The sequence below is a fragment of the Gouania willdenowi genome, chromosome 4 (assembly GCF_900634775.1).
Source record: "Gouania willdenowi chromosome 4, fGouWil2.1, whole genome shotgun sequence".
NCBI classification, from domain to species: Eukaryota; Metazoa; Chordata; class Actinopteri; order Blenniiformes; family Gobiesocidae; genus Gouania; species Gouania willdenowi.
Genome location: NC_041047.1, coordinates 37,618,973 through 37,644,881, shown reverse-complemented (window position 1 = coordinate 37,644,881; position 25,909 = coordinate 37,618,973). Strand labels below are relative to the sequence as shown.

The 25,909-nt window shown below is 39.1% G+C and overlaps 2 protein-coding genes across 3 annotated transcripts in view; both read right to left on the bottom strand.

Moving 5' to 3' along the window:
* Positions 1–16,652, bottom strand: part of sned1 (sushi, nidogen and EGF-like domains 1) — an 84,113-nt gene extending 67,461 nt beyond the window's left edge. The window contains exons 1-2 of one of the 2 annotated variants that reach the window (XM_028444762.1): positions 16,621–16,652; positions 12,026–12,269 (exon numbers count right to left, since the gene is read on the bottom strand). In XM_028444762.1, coding sequence (XP_028300563.1) covers positions 12,026–12,232 — 207 coding nt within the window. In that variant the 5' untranslated portion in view covers positions 12,233–12,269; positions 16,621–16,652. Of the gene's footprint in view, positions 1–12,025; positions 12,962–16,620 lie in introns of those variants that run through there. The other variant, XM_028444763.1, reaches the window with a different exon arrangement.
* Positions 16,380–25,909, bottom strand: part of crocc2 (ciliary rootlet coiled-coil, rootletin family member 2) — a 90,982-nt gene continuing 81,452 nt past the window's right edge. Inside the window, exons 28-37 of the mRNA XM_028444750.1 lie at positions 25,510–25,831; positions 25,339–25,418; positions 24,321–24,441; positions 24,074–24,237; positions 23,548–23,988; positions 21,409–21,537; positions 21,132–21,323; positions 19,129–19,260; positions 16,775–16,954; positions 16,380–16,678 (exon numbers count right to left, since the gene is read on the bottom strand). Of these exons, the coding sequence (XP_028300551.1) occupies positions 16,595–16,678; positions 16,775–16,954; positions 19,129–19,260; positions 21,132–21,323; positions 21,409–21,537; positions 23,548–23,988; positions 24,074–24,237; positions 24,321–24,441; positions 25,339–25,418; positions 25,510–25,831 (1,845 nt within the window). The 3' untranslated portion in view covers positions 16,380–16,594. The remainder of the gene's footprint in view (positions 16,679–16,774; positions 16,955–19,128; positions 19,261–21,131; positions 21,324–21,408; positions 21,538–23,547; positions 23,989–24,073; positions 24,238–24,320; positions 24,442–25,338; positions 25,419–25,509; positions 25,832–25,909) is intronic.

Below are 25,909 nucleotides of genomic sequence, written 5' to 3'. Positions count from 1 at the left end.
TGAACTTAGCAGTGAACTGTGCTCATCTCTCTGCATGCGAGCAGAGCGCGGTATGGGATAGTGACAAAGCAACATCACATGGTTTAGCACTGTATAAAAAGCCATAATTTCAGGGCTTTGCTGTAAAAACAGCAAAGGAAGTTTTGTTTGGCACAACATGGGGCTTAGTAAATTGTCCGGCCACAGCCTTCCCCTATGCACCAGCATGATGTGGTGAGAACATGGTCGCTGTGGGGAAACACAGAGACCAATAGCATGGCTAGCAGAGCCAAGAGGTCAGCCAGAGCGCCATCTGATACTGGGAGAAAAACAAGAAGCAGGACCCAGTGTTGGGTGAAAGCAGGGATGTACACCATGTATGAACCTCCCACACGGCTGCTAATGAGAGATGAGCAGTGGCCACAAAAGGCTGAAAGTCTCCCGTCTCACAGCAGGATTAGTGTCGGAACACGCTGACACTAAATGGAGCTCAAACCCCAACACTAAATTATGTTTCATCGTCTAATACCATCTCATGTAGCATCTGGAAGTGTTTAAGCAAGTGTCGTTGTTCTTTATGAAGAACTTCAGGCGTTGCTTTGAAGACAAAGAAACGACTGGAGTGGAATTCATGCTGAACTCAGGAGCCTTTGCTTTGCATCATATCACATACTTGTGTTGTTCCTGTTGGATTCCCATCAGGCTGTAAGTGCTGTACACACAGATGGGATGGTCCTGCATCACATGTATGTGAGAGAGTGAGTGGGCTTAGGGCAGTGGTGTCAAACTTATTCTAGTTCAGGGGCCAAAGGTGGAAAAAAAAGCAATTTCAACATTAATGTGCCATAGTTTGCAGTTCTACGTATAAATTACATTTAAATAATAAAGTATGTGGGGCACCAATATTATTCAAGCAATAAGTGAAAGATCTCTTTTAAACTTCAATGATTTTGTGACTGACTTTTATTTAATTTATTTTTGTGGAATCATTTTAAGAAAATTGTGGGATTTTATAAAAAATGGAGAGATCTTTCAACAATTTGAAATTAAAAACTAGACCTGTATTCTGTATTCAGGAAAATACGTATTTGGCAATTGAAAATTGAAAAAATTGGCAAAAATGACAACCTGTATCTGGATTTACTAATTACTAATTTACTAATTGAATTTAAAGTAATAATGCAGGAAAAACAGAAGACTGACCTTGACCTTAATATGACTTTGAGCTAAGGTCAAGGTCACACATTGAAAGGGAATGTTGTTCAATGGTACCAGTCTGAGCACTGTATCTCAATATGTGGCCAAGTTTTAGGGAAAAAGTATTTTTTGTGACGTCATGAACTTTGACCCCTACTATAAATGTAAGCATCAAACTTGTATGATAATTATTTGTTGAGATATGGAAATTTTGGTTTTTGACACTTGTTGCAACCTTGACCTTGAAATTTTGGCTCCAACAAAGGTTGACTGCACATCCTTGACATTGGCTCCATGAGGTGCGCAGCATGGATCTGTGCATAGCAAGGAATTTAATCCTGGCGGCGTCACTGCTCTTAAGGGCCGGTTTTGGCCCCCGGTCCTTAAGTTTGACACTTGTGGCTTAAGGGCAACTTTATGTTCATGCTCATATTTCTTTCACTCACTCTCAATGGTGCCACTTCACAACAATTCATTTTCTCGGGGAATTCTCAGCCGGATACATCCAGAATTTTGCTTGGGTGGGTTTCTTTAGAGCAAAGCATTTCATGGACTAAAGTAAACTTTCATTTGGCTCAAGCACGGCCAAAGAAAACTCCTAAATGTCAAAGATGCCCATTGGATCATTGGAATTATTTGTCAAGACCAAAGGAAGTGACTGCAGTCCCTTGGCCTTGGATCTCCTTAGCTGTGGCTTAATTCTACCCTGCAAGAGTTTATAGTGAGGTCATAAACTCTGTCTACACCTGCAAAAAGACACTCACGAACCTCATGGTTGGTTGAAGAAAAGATGCTAAAGCACTGTGAATGTAGGTAAATGTGTTGGTATACTAAATAAATGTGAAATAAGTATGTGAAACCTGTGACTCACATTTTGGGGCACTTTTGTGACTTTGTGCCCTCTGTTAGAAGAAACTTGGAATCTTTGAGGCAACAAAAATACACACGTTGATAATCCCAAAGTGAAAAGACATATTACAGCACACAGGTTTATTTTATATTTTTATCACTACAAAAAAGAGTTTCTGAACCCTCTGAAAACCCTTCAATAACACAAGATACAATTCCTACATTTGACACGAGTTGCTATTGAGGGAAAAAGTCTCTAAAAACTCCACAGTTGTGAGCATTCACAAGGGTACCAGTGAATTCAAAACGGGGGGGAGGGGGGAGTGTGGTTGATTCCATACAAGTCTCACGATCCTACATACTGCAGCTTTAACACAGGAAACAACAAAGGCTTTGTCAGAATCAGAATCAGTTTTAAATTGCCAAGTACGTTTACACATAAAAGGAATTTGTTTCCAGTTGATCTCTCTTTAGTTAAAAGAAGAAAAAACTTTAATAGAACTATAAATAACAAATATACGTATACACATGAACTACACAATATAATATACATAATCACAATAATAACACTATTTACATAACTCAAGGGGGAGTTATGCGTTTGTGTTGACGTGGTTTTATTGTGATTCTGTTTGTTTTTGTTTGTGCAATTTTTTGTCATGTTTTGAAGAATTTTGTGTTTTTTGTTTTCTTCATATTGGGAAATTATGTTGTCATTTCATCTGTTTTTTGAAGTATTTCTCAGTAATTTTGTTGTTTTGCATTTTTCCTGTCATTTTGTGTAATCCTTTGTTTTTTTATTTTGTGTGTCTTTCGAGTATTTTGTGCATTTTACTGAATTACAATTTTTGGGGGCCGGAAAATATAACACCCAGCGCCATTTTGAAACTGTGGGCATGTCAAAAAAGTAATAGACCAAATTAAGACCATTGCAGGCATACATTAAATTGAATGCTAACTACCCTGCTTGTGTCATTAATGCTGTAAATACTTCACAGGCTGCCTGTCACCAACTATCACCTAAAACAATCTAAAGTCTACATCTTAGAGAAAAGGATTTATTACATCTATATTTTTGCCATGTACACAAATTAACAATATGATGCTAAAACACTAAGAATCGAGAAACCACACTAAAGACAGAAAAAGCAAGGAAGCGGACAAACAACAAAAAAAAAGCTTAGAAAGAATCAATCTCTGAGTTCATTGGTTGTTGAGGACGGACGGGTCAAGCACAGAACTCTCAGTAGGTCACTGAGATCTGATACAGTTCTTTTCCCCACAAACATAATAACAAAGTAACCAGAATACAGATTATTAAAAAGAACTGTAGCATTTGGGAATATACGTGATACAACCTCTAATATCATAATGACAGCTAAATGTCCAATACAAAGCTCACAGGAAACTAATTTATGTGTTTTGTAGCGAGTGGAAATGGACCTCTCCTGTTTCTCAGCTTGTGACTGTGCCAACCACATGCCAGTAGTTATTTCACATAAATACTTGAAGCTTTTAAACAGTGCTGAGCTAACCATCTCCTGTCCAATGCCTGACATTTAATGAGCAAATAAAGAAGTGGGCGTCATTTTCTGATCTAACTCCTGAGATGAAAACAATAAAGCGTATTCAACCCTGTCCCATGACTGTCTTAAACTGCACCATTTACCCAAAGGATCTATAGCCCCCATGACATTATCATCAGGTCACATTTATTACAAATATATAGAATATAGAAAGAATCACAGCTATCGCACATTACAGCCTCTTATAGAGTCCTAATTTCAAAAACTGTATAATCTGCAGTGTACAGTTGAACTGTAGGTCATAAAATTTAGGTTGATTAATTACAGGTCCAACCTAAACAATGACGTCCTCTTTTGGACTGCATTGCTTTCTTTAGTATTTGTACAGCCATCCATGCTTTGTTAATTTGATCGTTCAGTTCAAGGATAAAGCTTCATTAGAGCTCATGGGGAAGACCCAAGCACTGTTATCTTCAGTGTAGGAGGTTTAAGAGGAAGCAGTGGAGACATCACAGCAACATGAGAAAACTCCCAATCCATAAGAGAGCAGCAGCATGTTACCATGAGACAGAAACAGAACAGAGCTTAGAAAAACGGATGATGCTTGGAAGCAAACTGGTTGGGAGTAGGTTAATGGTTAGTAGATCTAACCCACTAACTGTAGTGATCTAGTTAAAAACACTTATTAAGGTTGCTGTTTTTTAGGGATGTATAAAGAAATCCTTCCGATAATAAATCAGTTAATAAGGTTCGGCTACTATGGAGTTTCTTCACATCCTCAAAGGAAAAAAGCACATTACCATCTGCAATATTTCAGCTACTTCTTTGAGTCTAGGAGGAACTGCTGTAGAGACTGGATTGGACAGGTTTAGGAGGAAGTCATATACCGTCTCGAACAAGAACTTGAATCAGAGAGGTACCCAGTTCTGTCCATATGTGATTTTGCTTCCCATCCCACCATCCTTTTAATGCTAATCTATTCCTCTTCTACCCGCATGTCAGCCTGGACCAGTCTCCGTCTCTCCATTCTCCTGGCCTTGCTGTAAGAAGTTTTCGGGATCAACCCTAACCTGTCCTGTTGCTACTGTACCCAACAGGGTGATGGACTGGAGGTTTGCCTCAGCATGGCTGACCGCTTAATGGAAACCCCACTTTCTTCTCGTTATGACTCCCACACGTTCTGAGGAGACCTTTGTGCTGGTAGAGTCCCTGTATGTTGGGACTTATCTGGCTCTAGTGACCTTAAACTCCTCCAATAGTCTCCTAAACAGTAGCTGCAGCTTGGTGTTGTTCCTATGAAAGGCAAATTCACAAGAAGTGGTTTATCTTTCTTTCAGAGCTCTCCATTAAAATAGAAATTGGAACTTCGTAAACCAGACGAGGCCAGAGGAGTCTTGGTAAATCCAGGCCTTGAATTTTCTGGGAATTCCTGACCTGAATATGGCAGAAAGCAAGTACTTATGTCCACATTGGTAACCTGGTGGGACGTGGAGTCTTTCAGGTAACTTCAGAAACTCTTCTCCGGCTTCTCAGGGTGCATTCACACTGGCAAGCCAGGTCTTTTCATGTGACACAATAGGGGGTCCTTTGCGTGGTTTGTGCAAGTGTTAACAGCACCTCAAGCTGTGTCAGCGGGAAGAAAGGTAAAGGCAGGCATACACTGTGCGATTTTTGGCCCATTTTGAGCCGATTTTTGACTCGTGTGACTATTTTGTGGGATCGTGCAAGTCTCTGCTAGATCGTGTGTCGTGCATCGTGTAGTACACATGGGTTCACGAGAAGCGATTAACACCTCACGACCAGCTCCTGCTCAGCAATCGTAGGTCGTAAGAAATTCAAACATGTTTGAACTCCAGTTGCTCCTCGTGAGGGTATTTCACAGTTGAAGCAACGCCACGGACCGGCTTACCGTAACCGCTCACACTGCGCATGCGCGAAGACCGTAGGACCGCTGTAAAATTGACGGACTGTACGTCTGTCCAGCCAGCTCCTGGTCCATCACATCTGTGTATGAATGTACAGTGTGAGCAGTCAGATCGTGTCAGAGTGTCGTACAGTGTGAGAACATGCATCATGAGCTGCGCACATTCAAGTTCTGCACAGGAGTCGCACAGTTTGAGCTGGAGCTGAGTACAACGATTCAAAAAATCACACAGTGTATCCCAGCCTTTAGGTTCACAAGGAGCTGCCAGTCTCGCTTTAAATATTATCTTTTTTTAATGCTAATATTAGGAGTTTCTAAGAAGCCGCTTGAGTTCAAAATAAATGTTAGCGTAATATATCAAGCAATATATGAAAAGCAAACTCACAACAACATATACATATAACAATGTTCAGGAAATGCTCAAACTGGCCCATTTGACAACTTGCTGCCACCAGCTGTGCTAATGCATGCCCACATGCACAAGCCTGCTGTGCAGTGAGCGAGAAGATAGAAATAAAAGAAAACACGTAAACGTTCTATGTAAACTGCACAACACAAAAACTGCATGAAATTCACAAGAATTTCATGAAAGGTCAAAGCGAAATCACATTGAAAATAAACACCTGGGTGTTAGCTAAGGCAGCTAAAGCTAGCATGTCATAACATGACTGTATCTGTTAATTATTACATGGCTGCTCTCTTTGTACCAGTATATTGAAGTAGTCAATGCTCCACTACATTGTACTCAGGCTGGCTTTCCTCATCTGCCTGTTGATGCTAAATGTCAATTCTCACAGTGTGCACATCTCAGTAGTATTTCTACTAATAACTTGGCATGCAGAGTAAGTTTACAGCCACTAGTGTAGTAGGCATTGCATTTAATCACTTGTAAATCCCCCCGATTTGCATTATTTAGTATCCCTAAGTTAAAAATTGATCTGTTGTGAAAAAACCAATGCAAAGAAAAAAGGTTCTTTGAAGCTACGCCTCCTAATTTGAGAGAAAACTATTTTTTTGTGTGTTTCTTTTGTTGTTTTATTTTGTCTTTTATTTTATTTTTGTGTTTGGAGTAATTTTGTGTGTTTTGCCCGTTTTTTTGCTCGTTTTTTATATTTTTTGCTGTTTTTCTTTATGTATATTTTGTAGTTTTCTTTTATGTTTTTGTTGTCCTATATATTATGCAGTATATTTTACATTTATACAGGTTTCTTGTGTGACCAGTAAACCCTACAAACTGCTCCTGATGGAGTCATAAGTTTATAATAGTGGCGCACACTGACCAACATTACGGACAATAACTAAATTCTACTGATGAATTTTTGAATAAACCATACACGTCACTATACTATACATGTCACTGAGTTTTTCTGGGATTATTTAAAAAAAAAAAAAAGCTAACTTTGAGAGTATACCCATATCTCCATGGATTACAACTCCACTGTTTACAGATAACTGTTAAATGCACATGACATTTTTAAAGACGAAAAAAAAAAATAACAGTGTCAGAAAAGTCTTCTTACTGTTTATGATGTGCTAACTGATAGCACTACATATGACGTTTTACTGTATTTGGCAACTGAAAATTGCCAAATATAGTGTTCTCGTAGGAGTTCTTATTATTCTTATTTATTCCGCAACTCATTAGTCCTGGAACTCCTCCTAGGCTATTAATGCAGCACTAATAACACATATGTCATCTCATAAGTGCAATGTCAAGGATGTGCAGTTGATCTTTTTTGGAGCCAAAATGTCAAGGTCATGTCAAGTGTCACAAACCAACATTTTTCATATCTCTACGAATATTTATCGTACAAGTTTTATGCTTACATTTATGAAAAGCTCATCTCAAGTAGATTATTTTATTTCATTGGTTTGAAGCTGTACGACCGACCAGTAAAAATATTGGTTCGGGGTCAAAGTTCAAGACATCACACAAAAAAAAACCATGCCACAAATTGAGATAAAGTGCTCACACTGGTACCATTGAACAACTTTCAATGTGTGACCTTCGATCAAAGTCATATTTAAGGTCAAGGTCAGTTTTTCCAGCATTATTACTTTCTCAATCTAATTAGTAAAAAGAACAACATAAAGAGTCATTACTCTACAACAAAATACACACAATAAGATGTCTTTCACATGAAATTGCCAATTTTCAATTGCCAAATACAGGCCTTGCCTAGTTTCCTTTGAATTTTCTATTATTTGGAAATTGACAAAAGTAGACAACAATATGATAAGGTAGTAGCCCTTAACTCACTCAGTGCCATTGATGAGATAACTTGTCATTTCAGATCCAAATGGACCTGAGTAGATTATTGATGATGTTGCGATGGTGAGATAAATCCATCAACTAACAGGGCTAAACGGGTCATCGCTGCGTGTCGGTAGGAGGAGGGGGAGGGGGGGGGGGGGGGGGGGTACAAAATACTCCCAGCCCGTGAGCCAGATAGCAAAATAATAGGTGACACGTAGGAGGTAGCAGCGCATCTTTGGATGAGAGATCATCCATGCTCAGCAGAGCTAGGAGGGAGAGGAGGAAAGGCGTTTACGAGACAGAAAATTACGCTACGTAGGAGAGTTGACGTTCCCAGCAGCGCACACTCAACCAGAGCATGTGTGGAACTCATAGATAGTGTGGCGATGGTGAGATAAAACAATATAAAAAACGGGGAACGCAGTGACACTCTGTATGTCCGGGAGGAAGAGGAAGTTGCGTGTGTACAGACTGACAGGAGAGAAACTTGGAGGAACGCCAAAAATACAGTAAGAAACCCATTCAACTCTGACCCAGATAGATAAATAATAATTGTTTTGCCATCAAAAGCCCGTTCTCAGTGATTTTTTTTGTTTTGTACAAGGAAACAATGTTCAGATGTTAGAGTTGTCACTAAAGAAAAAAAATTAGCTTTAAAGTCACTGATAGGGTTTTTTTTTAGAAAAAGGCTTTTTTCTCAGCTTTTTGCTCTGAAGCTGAAGATTGTGTAAAACTTGCTCTATTCAACAGCTGATTACAAAAGAACAAAACGAGCCAGAAACGAATTAATTTTTTTAAAATATTTTTTTTAATGAAAGTAGAGACTTTAATCTTTCAGATAGTCATAGTAGAAAATATTCTGTGGGTCTTTAAAATCAGTCAAAATGCTCAAAAACGGCTGGCACTGAGGGGGGTAAAAAAGAATGGCTGGCACTGAATGAGTTAATTGGGACTAGTCTCAAATACAGTGGAATGTAAATGTCTACGCCCGCATCTGTTCTCGTCTGTTAAAAACAAACAATAAATGACTTTATAAAGACACTTTGTTATATCAATGTTTTGATTTGCCACAATCATGTAATTTGAATGAAAATACCGTTTCTCAGCAATTTTTAGATGCGATTAAAAAATAAATTTAAATTAATTAATTAATTACAGAGCCTAATTAATTAATCGCACACATTTTTTAATCTCTTGACAGCACTAATTAAAAGCATGTGCCGAATGGATTAGGGCTTTTTAAAGGAGCATGACTGTAATTGTAATTGTCTGTTATACTTCCACGTTTACAGGACAATGAACCAGCTGACATCAGGATATCATATGACAACCAACAGGCACATTTGGGAATGTGCAGCGAGTAATTAAATTAAAGTTCAATATGAGAGCAGGAGGCCAAGAAATCCACTACCTGCCTAATCTTGTCTAATTTAATGACTGTGTTTAAGTATAAGAAAAATGAGAAATATGTCAGCAGAGGGTTGATTTGTTCAAACTGTTGTCGTGCACTTATCAGACGAGATTTGGGTGGAGAACAGGCAGCTGAAGTCTTTCCAGACTCACATCAGTTACTAATTACATCGCCTATACTACTGTAACAGTAACAACAAACATTACATACAAGGTTTCTCTTTCATATGGTCAACCTCTGTTGCACTGCCTAAAACCTTTGATATGTACTTATTAGAAGATCTATGTCTAATGAAACACATTATTATGCACCATATATTTTTCATTGCCTTTTAAAAAAAATGGGACTACTTTACAGTTTTAGAGCCTGTTTATTTGCTCATTGGATTCCCATTAGCTTCCACTGTTGTTATTGCTAATCTTATACAGACATTTGTAAATAGTTGGTATTATAGGACGATTAGTGACAAAGTTGGAGTTTGACGCAAGTTGAGTATTGTACAAGTAGATATAATGGGCGACAGTTCCAACTCTGCAGTTTTGTCGTAGACAATAAAGCAGAGAAGAAGAGCTCTCCTAAGGGACCTTTACTGTCCCTTAAACAGTGCAGGGCTGATGCTCTGGATGCTGAAGTTGGAAAGAAAAACACACAAACCCTGATGATAGAAGTCCTTTTGGGTGGGAGTCCAATCAACAGTCCATGATTACTCGCTAACTTCAGCCATTAGAGCGTGTCAGCACACTGTTTAAGGGAGAGTAAAGGTTTCTTAGGAGAGCTCTTCTTCCCTGTTTCTTTGTCTACTTAAAAACTATGAAAGTTGGAAATGTCGCTCCTTGCAGTCATAAATTGTTTTTGAGTCACAATTGTTTATATCCTCTTTCAGAAAACAAAAGAGGTTTACATCAACATATTTAACTTTTCCTGATTATTTAGAGCAACCAAAAGCAGCACAAGCTGCTAAATGAGCTAAAAAGCTGCTAAATGATCTAAAAAGCTGCTAAACTATGTAAAAATCAGGCTGAATGTTTCACTCCAATAGAAAACAATGGATGTTTACAGGCAGTGGGGCCATGTGACATCATCAATCACGTGATTTCAAGATGGAGGAACACAGGCTCTAAAACTGTAAAGTAGTCCCATTTTAAAAAGTTCATAAAATTAATATGGTGCACAATAATGTGTTTTCTTAGACATAATTATAATTCATAAGTACATATAAAAGATTTTAGGCCACATTTGTAAAAACAGTGGATAATCACTTTAAAGAGTTTAGACAATACAAACTCTACTTATCAGAGATGCTTTTCCCAAATGTTTTGACAGCTGACAAAAGGACGTTAGTGCGTTTTAAATTGTAACTCCATTATTACACAGTATGTATGAACTTCAGAAACTATCTTTAAAGTAATCAACCAACAATAACTATCATTAGTTATGCTATTTAAGTTAGTCTAATCCAGGGGTGTCCAACTCATTTTAGTTCAGGGGCCAAATATAGAGCAGTTTGATCTCAAGTGAGCCACAGATTTTATGCAGGAAAACAACTAATTTTAACATTATTGTGCCCTAGTTTACACAATGTATACATAAAATACAACATATGTAAGAAACCAACCATATCCAACAGGATATTCACTTTAGGTTTCCTAGATTTTCTGTACAATTTCTAATAAACTAAGGGAAATATCACGTCATAATTTGAGGAAAATCTACAAATTGACTTTTGTTCAACTGTTTAACATTAAAAATGACTGCAGTCATGCAATATAAGCACCAGGAAAACTGTGAGCACCTGCAAATATTGTTGAGTTTCATTTACACAATGATTCATGTCTGTTCTGTCATTTTTACTTTATCCTGCGGGCCGAATTGGATGCTCCAAAGGGCCGGATTTGGCCCGCGGGCCATCAGTTTGACGTATGTGGTCTAATCCCACACTCAGGTCCACTGTTCTTATGCTTCATATTCTATTTCAAACACCTGCTATCTATGACATGCACAGTGTGCTGATGCAAACGAGTTTAAAGAAGGTCTCTGTAGGGACACTGACATCACCCCACTGGCTTAAAGCTCAGATTAGAACCAGCACCTTTGACCTTGCCCATTGTTGCCATGGTTCCTCGGTGTGAACTCCAGAGGGAGGGAGGGAGGGAGGGAGGGAAAGATTGTGGGTGAGTATAAAATCGGATGCATAACGGCAACAGGTGGTGTTGATTTAAGTGAGTTCTGCCTTTCCGTGAGCTGGAACTGAACCCGATTCATGACAAGGGGCAGATCAAAGGCTGCTTCACTGTGTGCGTGTGTGTGTGTGTGTGTGAAAATCTTTGTCAAACCATTCTGCTTCCTCTCACCAGCACTTTCTGTTTCTCCTGCACTCCCTCTATTTCTGCATTATATAAATATATAAGTGTGGTTTGTAGATATTGTGGCAATAACTACAACTGTCATTTCCTTAAACAGCTGCTTGTGGATGAATGTTCCTAATTCCTCTGCTACTACTAGTTCTCACTCACCCTCAGTGAAGTGCAGATAAAAGGCAGATGCACACATAAAGAAGGTGTGTTGGAGTGTGGTTTGGCCCCTCTCAGGTTAAAGAGTTACACACTAGAGAGCTTGTGGGAGCACGTAAACGCACACACAGATTCTTTGAGAGAACCAGAACACATCTCCCACAGGCTCTCCAACAATCCACTGCACGTCAATTTTCAACTTGTCAACTTCCAAACCCATGCAAATTTCCTGAAAAACCTTGTCTGAATAAACAAAATCTTAAGTTAACATAGCATTCAAGAAGAATAGTATGAATATTGCTGGAACTGTTCCATGCAGAGTGATATACATTAAGGACATAAAGTTACACACACACACTGATCTGTACTTACATAGAGTCCGGTGTGCCTGTCTCCAAAGAAAGGGAAAGCAACAGAGATCTCCAGGAGCCCAGAGCCCCCGTCGTCCTGAGTGATGGTCTGTGAGTCCGCGGTGTCAGTGCCAAAGGGGTAGAAGTGTTCCAGGGTCACGGCGGTCTGCACCCCGGGCAGCAGGCTGAGGGAGAGCAGGGTGCAGAGGGCTAGGAGCACCAGCACCATGGCCTCAGCCACAGCCACAGCAGGGATGGAGCCGGCACTGCAGAGGAAGAGGAGGAGGGAGGAGGAAGAAGAAGAGGCACACCTGAGGAGGCACACAGAGTGAGAGCAGAGCAGAATAGAGCAGGAGGTCCTCCGTCTGAATCCAACCCCTCCACTGCACACTCTGCCTCCTTCTAGCTGTGAACTGGGCTTCTCGTGTGAGACTGGATAATACTGTGGATTCCTTGCATTCTACTTTCTGCTGCTGTGCACTGCATGAGCTACACTGACTCAGTCTCACTGAAATGAAGGAAGGAATGAAAAGCAGAGTGATTCAGCTGAGATGGAGTTTTTGTTTTGTTTTTGTTATTTTCCTTTTCTTTTTTTTTTAACAATCCAGCAATTTGGTCCCTGATGGTCAGCTTAGAAATATCCTCAATAAAAGCTCTATTCTGCTTGCCAAAGGACTTCTTTCAGCTTTGGCCACACCTCCCCCACAGGGATTCACTACCTTGCATAATTAGGTGACTCCAGCCAATAGCTACAAAGAGTCCGGTAACTGGATAACCACTGGGCGGGCCTATGATAATCAAAGGGCTGCTTCAGAAAAAGACTTTCCCCGTTTCACTGAGTCCAGCTCCTACATTTACCATGTGTAGCACACTTCTTCAACACCATGTGACAAACACTACAAGTTACAAAACCTAGAACAACTCTTAAATACTTACCAAAAGTGTTAAAGCTTGTAAAATAAAAAAAAAGAAGATTAGTTGGGGTTCCCCATCTTTAAAGTGAGTGGACATTACATATTATCTGGAAGATTGCACAAGAATTTATAAAGATGATCCCCACTGACCAAAAAGTCTGCAAACACTTTAGAAAAAACCCAGGGGAGATGTTTCTGACTGAGTGTAAACTACAAAGGTCATTCTCACAGAAAGAAAACATTATTTACACACATGGAAATGGCAAATACTTATTATTATGTGCAATATTATAAATATATTAACTACAATAACATTTGCATAAAAGTAATAATTGTACATTTCTATCCAGGGAGGTTATTAAGAGACTTTCTTTTTGGTAATGAGAAAGTAAGTAAACTTTATTTGTGTTGCACTTTTCACAGACAGTAGTCACAATTACTTTACAGTAATTAATGTTACTCTAAAGAAAAATTTGTATTAAAAAGTACAGTGTTTTGATTTTGTTGCAGGTTTGTGTGAAAAACAAGTTAAAAGTAACAGAAAGCATGGCCGTGTTGTAAATGTCACACTAACGTACTCCTCATACTAAGTTAGACGTCTAAATGAGTATGTAGTGCGTTCACATTAAATAGTATGAAAAGATTAAGTATGTGAGAAATACCCAGATGTATACTATATGGGGGGGAACAGTGAGCACACTCGTCATGCTCAACCGTCCCATGATAAAATGGTCCTGGGACCAACCTCATGCTAAAAATCAAACATTGTTTTTACAAAACAAAAGCATCTCTTCTTGTCTTCCATTATTTTTTTAACACTAAATAGGGCTCTTGTTTTGAAGTTAACAGGAAGTTTCATCAGTAGTTAATGGAGGGTCGCCAAAAATCTCCAAAACGTCGGAATGAAATGTGTCTACGTCAGTTTTATGGATCAAATGAGTACATATTGATATTGTACTTCACATGTGTCAAACTCAAGGTCCACGGGCCAAATTCGACCCGCCACAGCATCTAGTCCGGCCAGCAGGAAAAAATTTTCAAAGTAAAAGTTACGGCATAAATGTGGCTCTTTGTAAATTCATATAAATTATAGATATCTCACTAAAACCTGGACAAATCTCATACATTATCCCATAGAATTCAAAATTTAAATTTAAGTAGCACAATGGCGGACAGAATCAGAATTCTTAAACACCGGACATGATGTTAAACTGTCCTTTAACATCAGTCACATGAGGTTTACCATGTGAGAGTGGCGTGGGAGCTGTGTTTCAGATATAGGAAGGATGTAAATGTTGGGATGCATCATTCATCAGTAGTGTTCCTTTGAATCAGTGGGAGTTTAGGCCTTTTTAGCACTAGACACCCTCATCAAAGGTGGCCAGCTACAGGATGATCAAGCTAGAGCTTGCGTCCCATAACTGTTTCCCACCCTCTCCAATCTGCAGCTTTGGGCCACTTCACACTTGTTCTGAGCCCTATGATCTTTTTTCTCTCTAGGAAGTGTCTGCTCTTTGATCTCTTCCTTTGATGTTATCTGTGGCTGGGTGGAGTCTTCACCGCCATTTCTGAGGTTGCATCAACCTCTTCAGTGACATGGGTGCCAATTTTCTGCGAACTGTGGTTTTGTTCCCGTCGCTGTGCTTCAATCGAGTGATAAGATTGTTTGCTTCGTAAGCAACTGTTTGTTACTGTTCAATGCAAAAAATATGGAATCTCTGAAATGTGTGAATGTAATGTGCCTACACTAGTTTTATGGATCAAATGAGCACGTATTGATTTTCTACTTGGTCACTTTCTCACTTCAAATGTTTTCAGAACTTTCAAAATAAAGGTAGAGAATCAACAGAGATATTTAGCCTCAGTGTGATTCAGGTTTTTAACGCTGTAGGTTCCAAATGCATCTTGGGAAACTTGGAAGTATACTTCAGTGGGAACGCTCATCATCCTAACCATACTACAGTATATAGTAGACAGTATATACTCATTGAGTTTGTAGTGTATAGTACATTAGTGTGACATTTACAACACAGCCCATGAGTCAAATTGTTGTTTACATCAATTAATTGGCAAAAATATAAAACTTCATATCCGTTCTTTGATTAGAAATGACTGGCTACTAGGACAATTATTAATAACATTAATTAAATCTAGTTTCATTCCTGATCAACAGTTCACACACAGTGAAAAAATCAAAGCTTTGGCACCAGTAAATATCTGGATTCAATCACAGCCCTCACTAAAAAGCACTTTAACAAGAACACTGTTCACCAACAGGACTAGGGTGGCTCACAATATAATGGTCCTAAAGGGCGGCACACTTTTTCACAATTGTTATTGCTCAACCAAAGAATGCATAGCTTTCACAGATATCAGAAACTTAAAGATATAATGGTAATTATTGATAGTTTCTCCCTGTATTATTACTAAATCAGTGAGAATGATAGGATTGTTCAAACGCTATTCCTGAAAATAGAAAAAACATCAACACCCTAAATGTGCAGCGATTGACTCCATTGTTGGTACAGATGCTTACAATGACAATGTGAAAATGGCAATAAGTGATCTGGCAAAATGTAGTGAAAATGTATTTTGTGAACCACCCTAAACAGCACCTTTAACATCTGACACAAATTTAATCTAATTTATTAAAAAGTTCTAGTATATTTAATCATTGACAGCCACAGATATTGATCATATCCAGAGATGCACTTCTTTAGGACAATCATTTAAAAAAAATAACCAAGACCTGTATTTGCAAGGCAAATACATATTTGGCAATTGAAAATTTAAAAAATTGACAAGTTTGTTCTTTTTACTAATTAAACAGAAAGTAATAATGCAGGTAAAACAGAAGACTGACCTTGACCTTAAATATGACCTAGAGCGAAGGTCAAGGTCACACATTGAAAGGAAATGTTATTCAATGGTACCAGTCTGACCACTGTATCTCAATTTGTGGCCAAGTTATAGGAAAAAGTATTTTTTTGTGAAGTCATGAACTTTGACCCCTACCAATCTTTTTTCTGGTAGGTCGTACAGCTTCAGTCCAATCAAATGAAATACTCCACTTGAGATGAGCTTTTCATAAATATAAGCATCAAACTTGTGCGATAATTATTCGCAGATATAGAAAATTTTGGTATTTGACACTTGACGCGACCTTGACATTTTGGTTCCTAAAAAGGTTGACTGCACATTGTTGACATTGCTCCTATGAGATTACATACGTGTCATTAGTGCTGCATTAATAGTCTAGAAAGAAAAATATGAATAATTCCAACGAGAACAATGTATTTGGTAAGTTTTAATTCAATTTTCAATTGCCAAATACAATTAACAACCCTGAACGTGAGCACAAACAGGGAGTGTGTGGTTTGGTTTCCTTAAAAAAAAAAAAACAGACACACATGAACAGACTTGGAAATCCAAGGTGAGTCTGAAGAAATCCTTAAAACAATTTGGCTCGTCCACGTCGCTCCCAAACAGTCCACTCTTTGTTTGTTGTTTTTCAGTTTGCTCACAGATTAATGTAATCCTGCGTGCACGTGTGGAGTGTTGGAAGCGTGTGTGTTTGTTTCCAACTGTGGATGGTGCTTGAAATGTTTTTGGGTGTGTGCCAGAGAAGGAGTGACCAATGTTTTACACACACTCATACACACACTCACTCTCTCTCTCTAAACACCAGGTTGGAGCATCTTACTAAAATACGCCTGCCGTCTTTTGGTTTCCTGTTCCAGCTGCTCTTGGAGGAGCGACACCTATGAAAAGGATTGGTCACCATGAAGCACACAGTCATTAAAACAAAACCATCATGGCTGATTAGAATAGAAAAGGTTCTAATATGCTTCTAATACCTGCTCCTCCAGACCTCTGACCCGCTGGCGATGAGCCTTCTCCCTGGACTCTAACGCGTGCTCTGCTTGGTTCTGACTGTCTCTGAGTCGACCCGTCTCCAGGTCCAACTCCTGGTGATGACGGGCTGTGACCTCCAGGAGGCGCTGTGAGTGAGCGTGTTCTAACTCAGAGATCTGGGCCTGAACACAGTTCAACAGGGTTTACATGTGAGCAAACCCAAATGAACCTGAGAACGCTGATGGTTGTTTCCCTCTGAGCCCTCCACAGTGCTCAATGTTTGAGGACACGTGCCAAACTCAAGGCTCGGGGCCAAATGCAGCCTTTTAAAGCTCAAACTCATTGTGTAAATCAGCATTTCTCAAATGGGGGTACATGATGGCACTATGGGGGTATTTGAGAGAAAAAGAAAGAGAGAGTGGAAAATAAACAAATAAATTGTCAGTCTTGGTCCCACCCCAGGCATAAAATGATAAAAACCATAGAAATAAATCTATTCAGGATCAACTAAATCAGTGTTTTTCAACCTTGTGGTCGGGACCCCATGTGGGGTTGCCTGGATTTTTGGAAAAATTAAAACAGATTTTTAAATTTTTAAATAATTATTATTCTTTTTAAAAAATAAAACAACACAATCCTAAACAACTGTATTTCTATACTTTCATTTTGTGATCTAACTAAAATGCAGTAAAAATAAATAAATATATAAGTCTAGAAAAAAATGTCTCTGGGAAATTCTTGATATCAAAATGGGGTCACAATCCAAAAAAGGTTTTGAAAGATTGCACTAAATACTCTTTCTTTTCATTTATTTAGAAAATGAAATTCTTTATAATGTGTTTTATCACTCGTTCATTCTATCAATATGGTCCATAGTTGGTTTTAAATTAAAAAAAATTAAATTTTAGTCTGACAAAGGGGGGACTTTCCTTTCCTTTTCTTTTCTCTAATGTCTATAATCATTTTATTGTTGATTTAAAACTCTGATTCATGTTTTTGTTTTCATTGATGATTTTCAATCTGCGTTCAATGTTTTTTTGTTGTACTTTTAAATACTAATATGGATAATTTTTGGAATGGAGAACACCCTGAGAAATACTTTTAGATCAACCTACAACCTTTTTGCTGTCAGAAATTAAATGTAGGAACCAAAGATGGAAAATTAAAACCACAAATATCTAAACATAGCTGAATTTGTGACGTATTATTTGAAAGGAACAAATGATTGACTCACACTGAAATATGTAACCTTCACAGAGACATTATGAAACAGTATGAGAGTTACACTTTTTTTTTTACTTAATTTGAAAGGGTAATGCTTCTCTCAAAAACACATTTCTATTTGCTATTTGTTTTTTTTGAGCTGTGAAGACAATCATAATCATTCATTGTTCTCAATGGTTGTTCTAGTCCGCATTGACTAATATTCTATAGGTCGTTTTCAAAAATGGAATTACATTAAAGACCATCTCGAGATTCGTGCCAACCACAATGTGTGTAACATATACAATAATGCAAAAATGATTAGTAACATAATTGATAATGTTGACTACAAATATTTGCGTCGATGCATTGTTTAAAGCTGTAAATACAGTATATGATAAAATCAGGCATTCGGCCGCTTTCTGCTTCATTTTTACTGCTGGACATTTACATTGTGAAGAACAATTGCACAACAGAAGAAGAACCAAACTAAAGTTTGGGACCATTTCACTGAAAACTGAGAACTAACATCTGTGACATGAAAAAAAACACGCTTTTGTATATTATGTATGTTATATTAAGAATTGTATTTTTTTTTCAAATTAATTTATAATAATAATGGACTTACTGTATATAGTGCTTTTTTCAAGGAGACTCCAAGCGCATTACAGACACTCATGTCAGTCCTACCAGGGAGGGTAAGCTACAATGTAACCACAGCTGCCCTGGGGCATACTAACAGAAGCGTGGCTGCCATTTCGTGCCTACGGCCCCTCTGACCATGCACGATTACTTCACAATGTGGATAACATGCCTTGCCCAAGGACACAACAACAATGACTAGGATAGAGCGGGATTCAAACCCACAACACTTCAGTTACTGGACGACCCACTCTACCACTGAGCCATGGTCCCAGTAATTTGGGAAAACTGTAATGAAACCTATTGACCACTAGACAATGCTCCCCCTGAACACCCCCCCCCACCCCTGAAATTCCGCATATGCCCAGAAAGGTGAGAACGATAAGAAAAGTAATGTAAAATATTGGTAATTTATGTAAGAAGAAAATGAACAAAGGTTTAAAAACTACACATATCTTGTTCTCTGTGCTGTTTTCTAGGAGTTGAAGATGAAACGCATCCCAAGCCAAACCTGCAGATTACGCAGCACATCCTGCTTCTCAGCCAACGCCTGCTCCTGGCACTGAACGCTCTGCTCCAGCTGATCTCTCGCTCGGACCACACACGCAATCTCTTCCTCTTTCCTCATCCTCTCCAATTCCACCTGTCGGAAGCACAATGGGGACTTCACAGTTACAGTAGTACAGTACATGGATGTTCCTGTCCCACCACAGGCCGCAGCAGTTTGAGATGCATTTAATAGACCTAAACTATAGGAACCTGTGGTTTGGCTACTTTAAAGTACACCTGTAGTGGAAATGTATACAACAAAAATGTGTTTAATGTGCTACCAATAAACACCTTTTTCGAACAATTTTACACCTTGAGGCATAAATTCTGGAGAGTCGTTTTTTAATCAGGATATGACGCATGTTCATTGATCGTCATGGCCTGTACCTTTAAAGAAATGGTACATTGTGGAAAATAAAGGCATAATAGGTGTGTTTACATTGTGGGAAGTATAGTTTTTCTGTTGGCTCTTGGCACTAAGCAGCCGTGTGTAACCACTCCCGCCGTAATAAAGTGCAGCATCTAGGTTGTATAACTTGTATAATATCAACAACTTCCTGCTTCTCGTGTGCCTCCCTGCACCCACTCAGCATCAGAATTAGCCTAACGAACATAGCTGTTGTTAGCAGCAGAAACGAGCCATGGCTGTGTAGTTAGGAAGTGAAATATGGTAGCAACTGAATGAATTCTGTGTGAAAGGAAATCTGTTTCTTACGGTGGCCGTAAAAGCTCACAGCATGACACAAATTGAAAGACCCCACAACACAACACAAAAAGAAAGCGCACACAAATAAATACAAACCCCACAACACGACACAAAATGAAAGACCCCACAACACAACACATTACAAAATGCCCTGCGAGCTCACAACACAGAATGACGAATGCTACAACACAACATAAAAAGAAAGCGCACACAAACAAATACAAACCCCACAACACAAGACAAAAGCAGTCCGGTAAAAATCCACAAAGAAGAGTGGGCATAGAATCAGGCCTGTGACACCAACGTTAACGTCACTCTTCTTCAAGGATTTTTACCGGACTGCTTTCATGTTGTGTTGTGTTGTGAGCTTTTACGGCCACCGTAGTTCATTGACGGGTGGATGCACCGAGGATCAGCACCTGACGGCGCCCTAACAAACAGGTAGGTTCTCCTGACAAAGTTCATCATTCAGCCACAAGGAGGCAAGCGGGAACAATCTGGTGGGCACCCCCCATAGTATTAGTTTGATATGTTAGGGCTTGTGCAAATGTGTCCACAACCATAGAATTTGGCACACTTATAGTTTTGAACCTGGATTCTAATCTGCCGGGAGCCGGAACCAATACTCAATGGGGTTGCCATATTGGACAATTCAAAACGGCAGCCACCCAATACAGGTTTTTCTGTTACTAGCCAACCCAAAATCACATACTTAAAATATAAAACACTTTTATCAGGTGTTGGACCTCAGGGATTCTAAATATGATGCCGATATGACAGTTACCTTGACTGGCATCGCCATATTGGGAAATCCATTCACAGGTGGCCATATTGGAAAATCCAATATGGCCACCTGTGAATTTTGAACGTTGAACATTTACAACCATAAATGTCTTTCTTTTACAACATAGAAGCTTGACATCCGAGATCAATGTAGATCTGTGATGTCAGGGAACATGTTCAATGTTAAATATTCACAGGTGGCCATATTGGATTTTCCACTACGGCAATGCCAATCAAGGTAACTGTCAAATAGGCATCGTATTTGTTTGTTTGCAATACATTAAACACATTTTTGTTAAATACGTTTCCACCTCCAGGTACTCTTTAAATATTTTATATATTAACTTGTGTTCAGCAGAAAGACTTCTTGGTATCACTGAATCTCAACATCGGATTCAAAGACAAACTCGTCAAAGTAGTCAATAACTTTTAAAATCTCCATCTGTGCCAGGACTTTGGTTGTTGTGTTTGTTCACCTTCTCCAGAGTCTTTCTAAGGGAAGCTTTGTCTCTACTCAGACTGGTCAGCACCTTCTCCATCTCCACTCTCTCACTCTGAAGCTTGTGCATGGAGATCTGCAGACTGGCCATCTTTTCCTGGACTTCCTCCTTCTCCCTCAGCTGCTGCTGGGAACTTTGCAGGTTGGCTTCATGTTGTTGCTTCAGGCTCTGAGACACAATCATCCACACATCAAAACAAGCCTTTCCACCTTCTTTGCTGTTTTGGTTACACTTTATTAAGGGTCTGACTCACATCCTTCAGCGTCCGGTTGTGTTTTTCCAGGTCAGAGTATTTGAGTTCTGTGTCCTCGTGGGCTCTCTGAAGACTGTGGTTCAGTATCTTACTCTCTGACAGGGCTTCCCGTGTTTGGTCCAAACGTTCCTATGGACACAGGTGTTGAAAACACCATACAGTCAGCCTCACTTATAATTAATAATAATTCATTATCTATACATATTATTGCTATTATTAATTGCTATTATTATTATTTACAAACACAATATTGAATCTAATTTGTATGGATTTTCTAATGTTGATGTAAGCTAAATGTTCCACAGCCAGAGAACATTGATTTTAGTCTAAAGGCCGTTAGAAGGAATGTATGCAACTGTGCTAAATGTTTCTGTTTATTTGACCTGGACTGCAGTTTTGTTGCTTTTAGAGGTGGGACTTGATTAAAAAAATCTAATGAATTAGAGGCTTTGTAATTATTCAATCTCCATTAATCTAAATTAATGGCCAAACAATATTTGACACGTCACATGAAAAGCAATGTTTCTCAATTTAAATGGATTTTGGTAAATGACTGAAATAATGAAAGCAATAGATGAGGTCAAACAAAAACATTATGTTTATTATTTCCATCACTGAGTGCTAACATAATGTGTTAACATGGTTAGCATTGAGGTGCTAACTGCTACATGTTTAGCTCTGAGGTGCTAGCTGCTACATGTTTAGCATTGTGTTGCTAGCTGCTACATGTTTAGCTTTGAGGTGCTAGCTGCTACATGCTTAGCATCGAGTTGCTAGCTGCTACATGGTTAGGATTGAGGTACTAGCTGCTACATGTTTAGCATTGAGGTACTAGCTGCTACATGTTTAGCATTGAGTTGCTAGCTGCTACATGGCTAGAATTGAGGTACTAGCTGCTACATGGTTAGCATTGAGGTGCTAGCTGAAGCTAGAAGAGTTCCGGTGATCAACAAACTCTTTCTTAAACAATTTGCACACAACTGGGCTTTTGTTTTCCATCTGGTGTTTTTATTTAAATTAAAATTAGAAGGACTATACGCAACTGTGTTAAATGTTTGTTTATGTGACCTGGACTGCAGTTTAGTTGCTTTATGACCTGCATCAGCTGGACTTGGCTCAAGCTTCTTTAATTATATGAAGAGAATAAGAAGTCATGGACTGTGTTGTTTTGTTTCATTTGTTATGATTATTTCATTGTCCTTTAGTTTGAAGTGTAAAGTGTAAACCTACTTTATGAAGCAATGAAAAATGGGCCAAATGCAGTAAATCATGTTTACAGCAGGGTGATCATACGTCTGGTTTTACACGGAAATGATCTCTTTTCACTTCTTGTCCGGCCGGATTTTACACACTCATCAAATTGTCCAGGTTTCCCAGGGACCCTGAACGCATCGAGGGGAACACGTTAATTTAAACGAACGTAACTCCGCTATATATTGTCTCTATCTGAGAAATGCCACCAGCTTTTGAAAGTTAAGGAGTTGCTCTTTACATTGTCATTACATTAAATCACAGTAATTTCACTCACACCTGACAGAAACATCAAAGATGATGCTTTGTTTTGGCAAAATCGTCACACCCGAGGAAAAGAGAAGAGAGACTAAAGTCCAAGTAAAAGAGACCAAATATCGGTGGATTTAATTAAAAAATATCAGCAGGAAAATCCTCCTGGATGATAAAACCTCCATGAGGGTTCAGAGAGAGGCTTGAAAACAAAGGAGCCACTGGGAGAAACTGGAAGTTAAGGCAACGTTTCCATCATCTGGTCTACATCTCATCACCTCACCGTCGCCCCGTGACATGTATATTTAATGATTATTTAATGTTCTGTAAGCCTTGAGAGTTCTTTTTTTTATTTTTTTGTATTTGTAGATGTTTCTCATTGCTTCAATGATTGAGAGATGTTAAGAAGGTATACATGAGATTTTTCAAGGACAGATTGACTTCAGTCATTTTTTCAAGTCTAATTTATAAAGAGAGAAATGTATTTTTAAACCAATAACTTACTTATCTACTATATTGTATTTTGTCGTTTCAAGGTAGATTAAAAAAATAAAAATAAATAACCATTGAGTAATTTGAGTATGACAAAATACCACCCTAGCTTCTGGTGCTTTCTGGAACTATTGTGCAGAGTACCTGCAGCAGGCGTCGGTCGTGCTCACTGGAGGTCAGAGCCCTCTGCAGGTGTGTGACGTGTTCCTGCAGAGCTCCACTCTTTGTCTCCGTGTCACTCACAGTGGTTGATAGTCTATGGAGCTGTTCTCTCAGCTGTGACACGTGCTGCTCTGCCTGAGCCAATGAGCTTCTCAGCTTCTCCTCACTGAGTCTCAGTGCAGAACAGCGGTCTTCACTTTCTCTCTGCTTCCTCCTCATGTCCGTCAGCTTCTCCTGCAGAGCCCCTGACTCTGCCTCCAACTCTGTGGTCCTGAGCTGGGCCCTCTGGAGCTCACCCTGCAGCGTGCAGTGGGAGAGCTCCAGACGTTTCACTCTGCTTTCTGCTGCCTCAGCACTCTCTCTCAGCTTTCTCTGTTCAGAGTTTGCACTCGACTCTAACCCCTGCACCACCTCCAGCTTGTCCTGAAGTGAAAAAAGGACAGAACATGATCAATCTCAGAAACACAGTGCGTGCCATTTGTGTTGACATTTCTTGGCCTGTGTGTACCTGCAGAGATCTGGACTCTTTCTGGGCAGCGTGAAGCTTTGTTTTAAGATGAGTTATTTCCTCCACAAGAGCTTGTTTCTCCCTCCCTGCACTTTGGGATGTTTCCTCCTGCTGAGAAAGGGAAGCTTGGGTCTTATGCAACTGTTCTTCCATGTCTTGTTTTCCTAAAGGAAGATGGAATACATTCATGAATGTTGTTCAGGAAAAAAAAAAAAACATAATGATTTTCTTTTAATGTTTTTTGAACCTTTCTCCATTTTCATCAGTGACTTCTGTAAGTGCAGCTGCTGGGCTGCTGACTTCTCCAGGCTGCCTTTGAGATCTGTTGTGTGTTGACTCAGAGTGATTATTTGAGCTTTAGCCTCATCCTAAAGGAAAAACATGACTGTGATTAAATGCAGGCTTGACCTTCAGAAAGAGCAAAATTTCAATGTCTAAAAGGATCCTCTGTTTTTACAAATATGGCCTAAAATCTTTGAAATGTACTTATTAGAAGATCTATGTCTAACAAAACACATTTGTATTCACAATATTCATTTAATTTAAAAAATGTTACTACTTTACAGTTTTAGAGCCTGTGGGCCTCCATCTTGAAATCACGTGATTGATGATGTCACACGGCCCACTGCCCGTAAACATCCCATTGTTTTCTATTAGAGTGAAACATTCAGCCTGATTTTTAGATCATTTAACAGCTTTTTCAGTCAAAATAACAACTTGTGCTGCTTTGCCAACAACTGTCGCCAACTTTAGCCACCAGAGTGTCAGCCCCGCACTGTTTAAGGGAGAGTGAAGGTCCCTTAGGAGAGCTCTTCATCTTTGCTTTATTGTCTACTACAAAATTGCAGAATTGGAAGTGTTGCCCCCTGCGGTCACAGATCTTTTTGTTTCCATCCTCCTTCGGTAAACAAAAGAGGCATTCATCTGCATCTTTAACTTTTCCTGATTATTTAGAGTAACCAAAAGCAGAACAAATTGTCATTTTGACTGAAAAAGCTGCTAAATGATCTAAAAATCAGACTGAACACTTCACTCCAATAGAAAACAATGTTTACAGGCAGTGGGGCCGTGTGACATCATCAATCACGTGATTTGAAGATGGTGGAACACAGGATCTAAAACTGTAAAGTAGTCACATTTTTAAAAGGTAATGAAATTAATTTGGAGCATAATAATGTGTTTTTTTTTTACATACATCTACTAATTTTAGGTCGCATTTGTAAAATCAGTGGAGGATCTCTTTAATATAAATTCAGGTATTTTACCCTTTCTTTTTGTGCATTTCTCAGATTTTGTTGAAACTCCTGTAGAGTCGTCTTCACTGACTCCACATTCATATCTTTTTCTTGACCATGACATACAGACACAGAGACAATGTTACTCCTGCTGAGACAGTGCATCAAATATTCTTCTCATTATAATTAACATCATCGTACCTTTCCGGTTGCCTCTCCACACAATTGTGCAGCGCACGGCTGAGTACAGCTGTCTCAGCTGCTCCTGCAAGTCCTTACATTTGGCGCTGCTAACATGGAGCTGCTCTTGGAGAGCCTTGGTCCGGTTTTCAGCAAGGCCAGCCTGCACAGTGAGCTCCTTCACCTGGGTTCTACTGTTGTCTATGTCTCTCTCCAGCAGGGCAGTGTTTTCCCTGTTTTTCTGCTCATTTAGCTGCAGAAAAAGGTCCTTTTCGTGGAGCAACTCTTGATTCTGACGTTCTTTTATCTCCAAATCCATCATATGACTCTGAAGACTGGTTAACTTTGCAAACACAGAAAACACATTTTAAACCGTTTCTTGCTATATCTGAAATATTCAACCACACATTTTGGTCCCCCC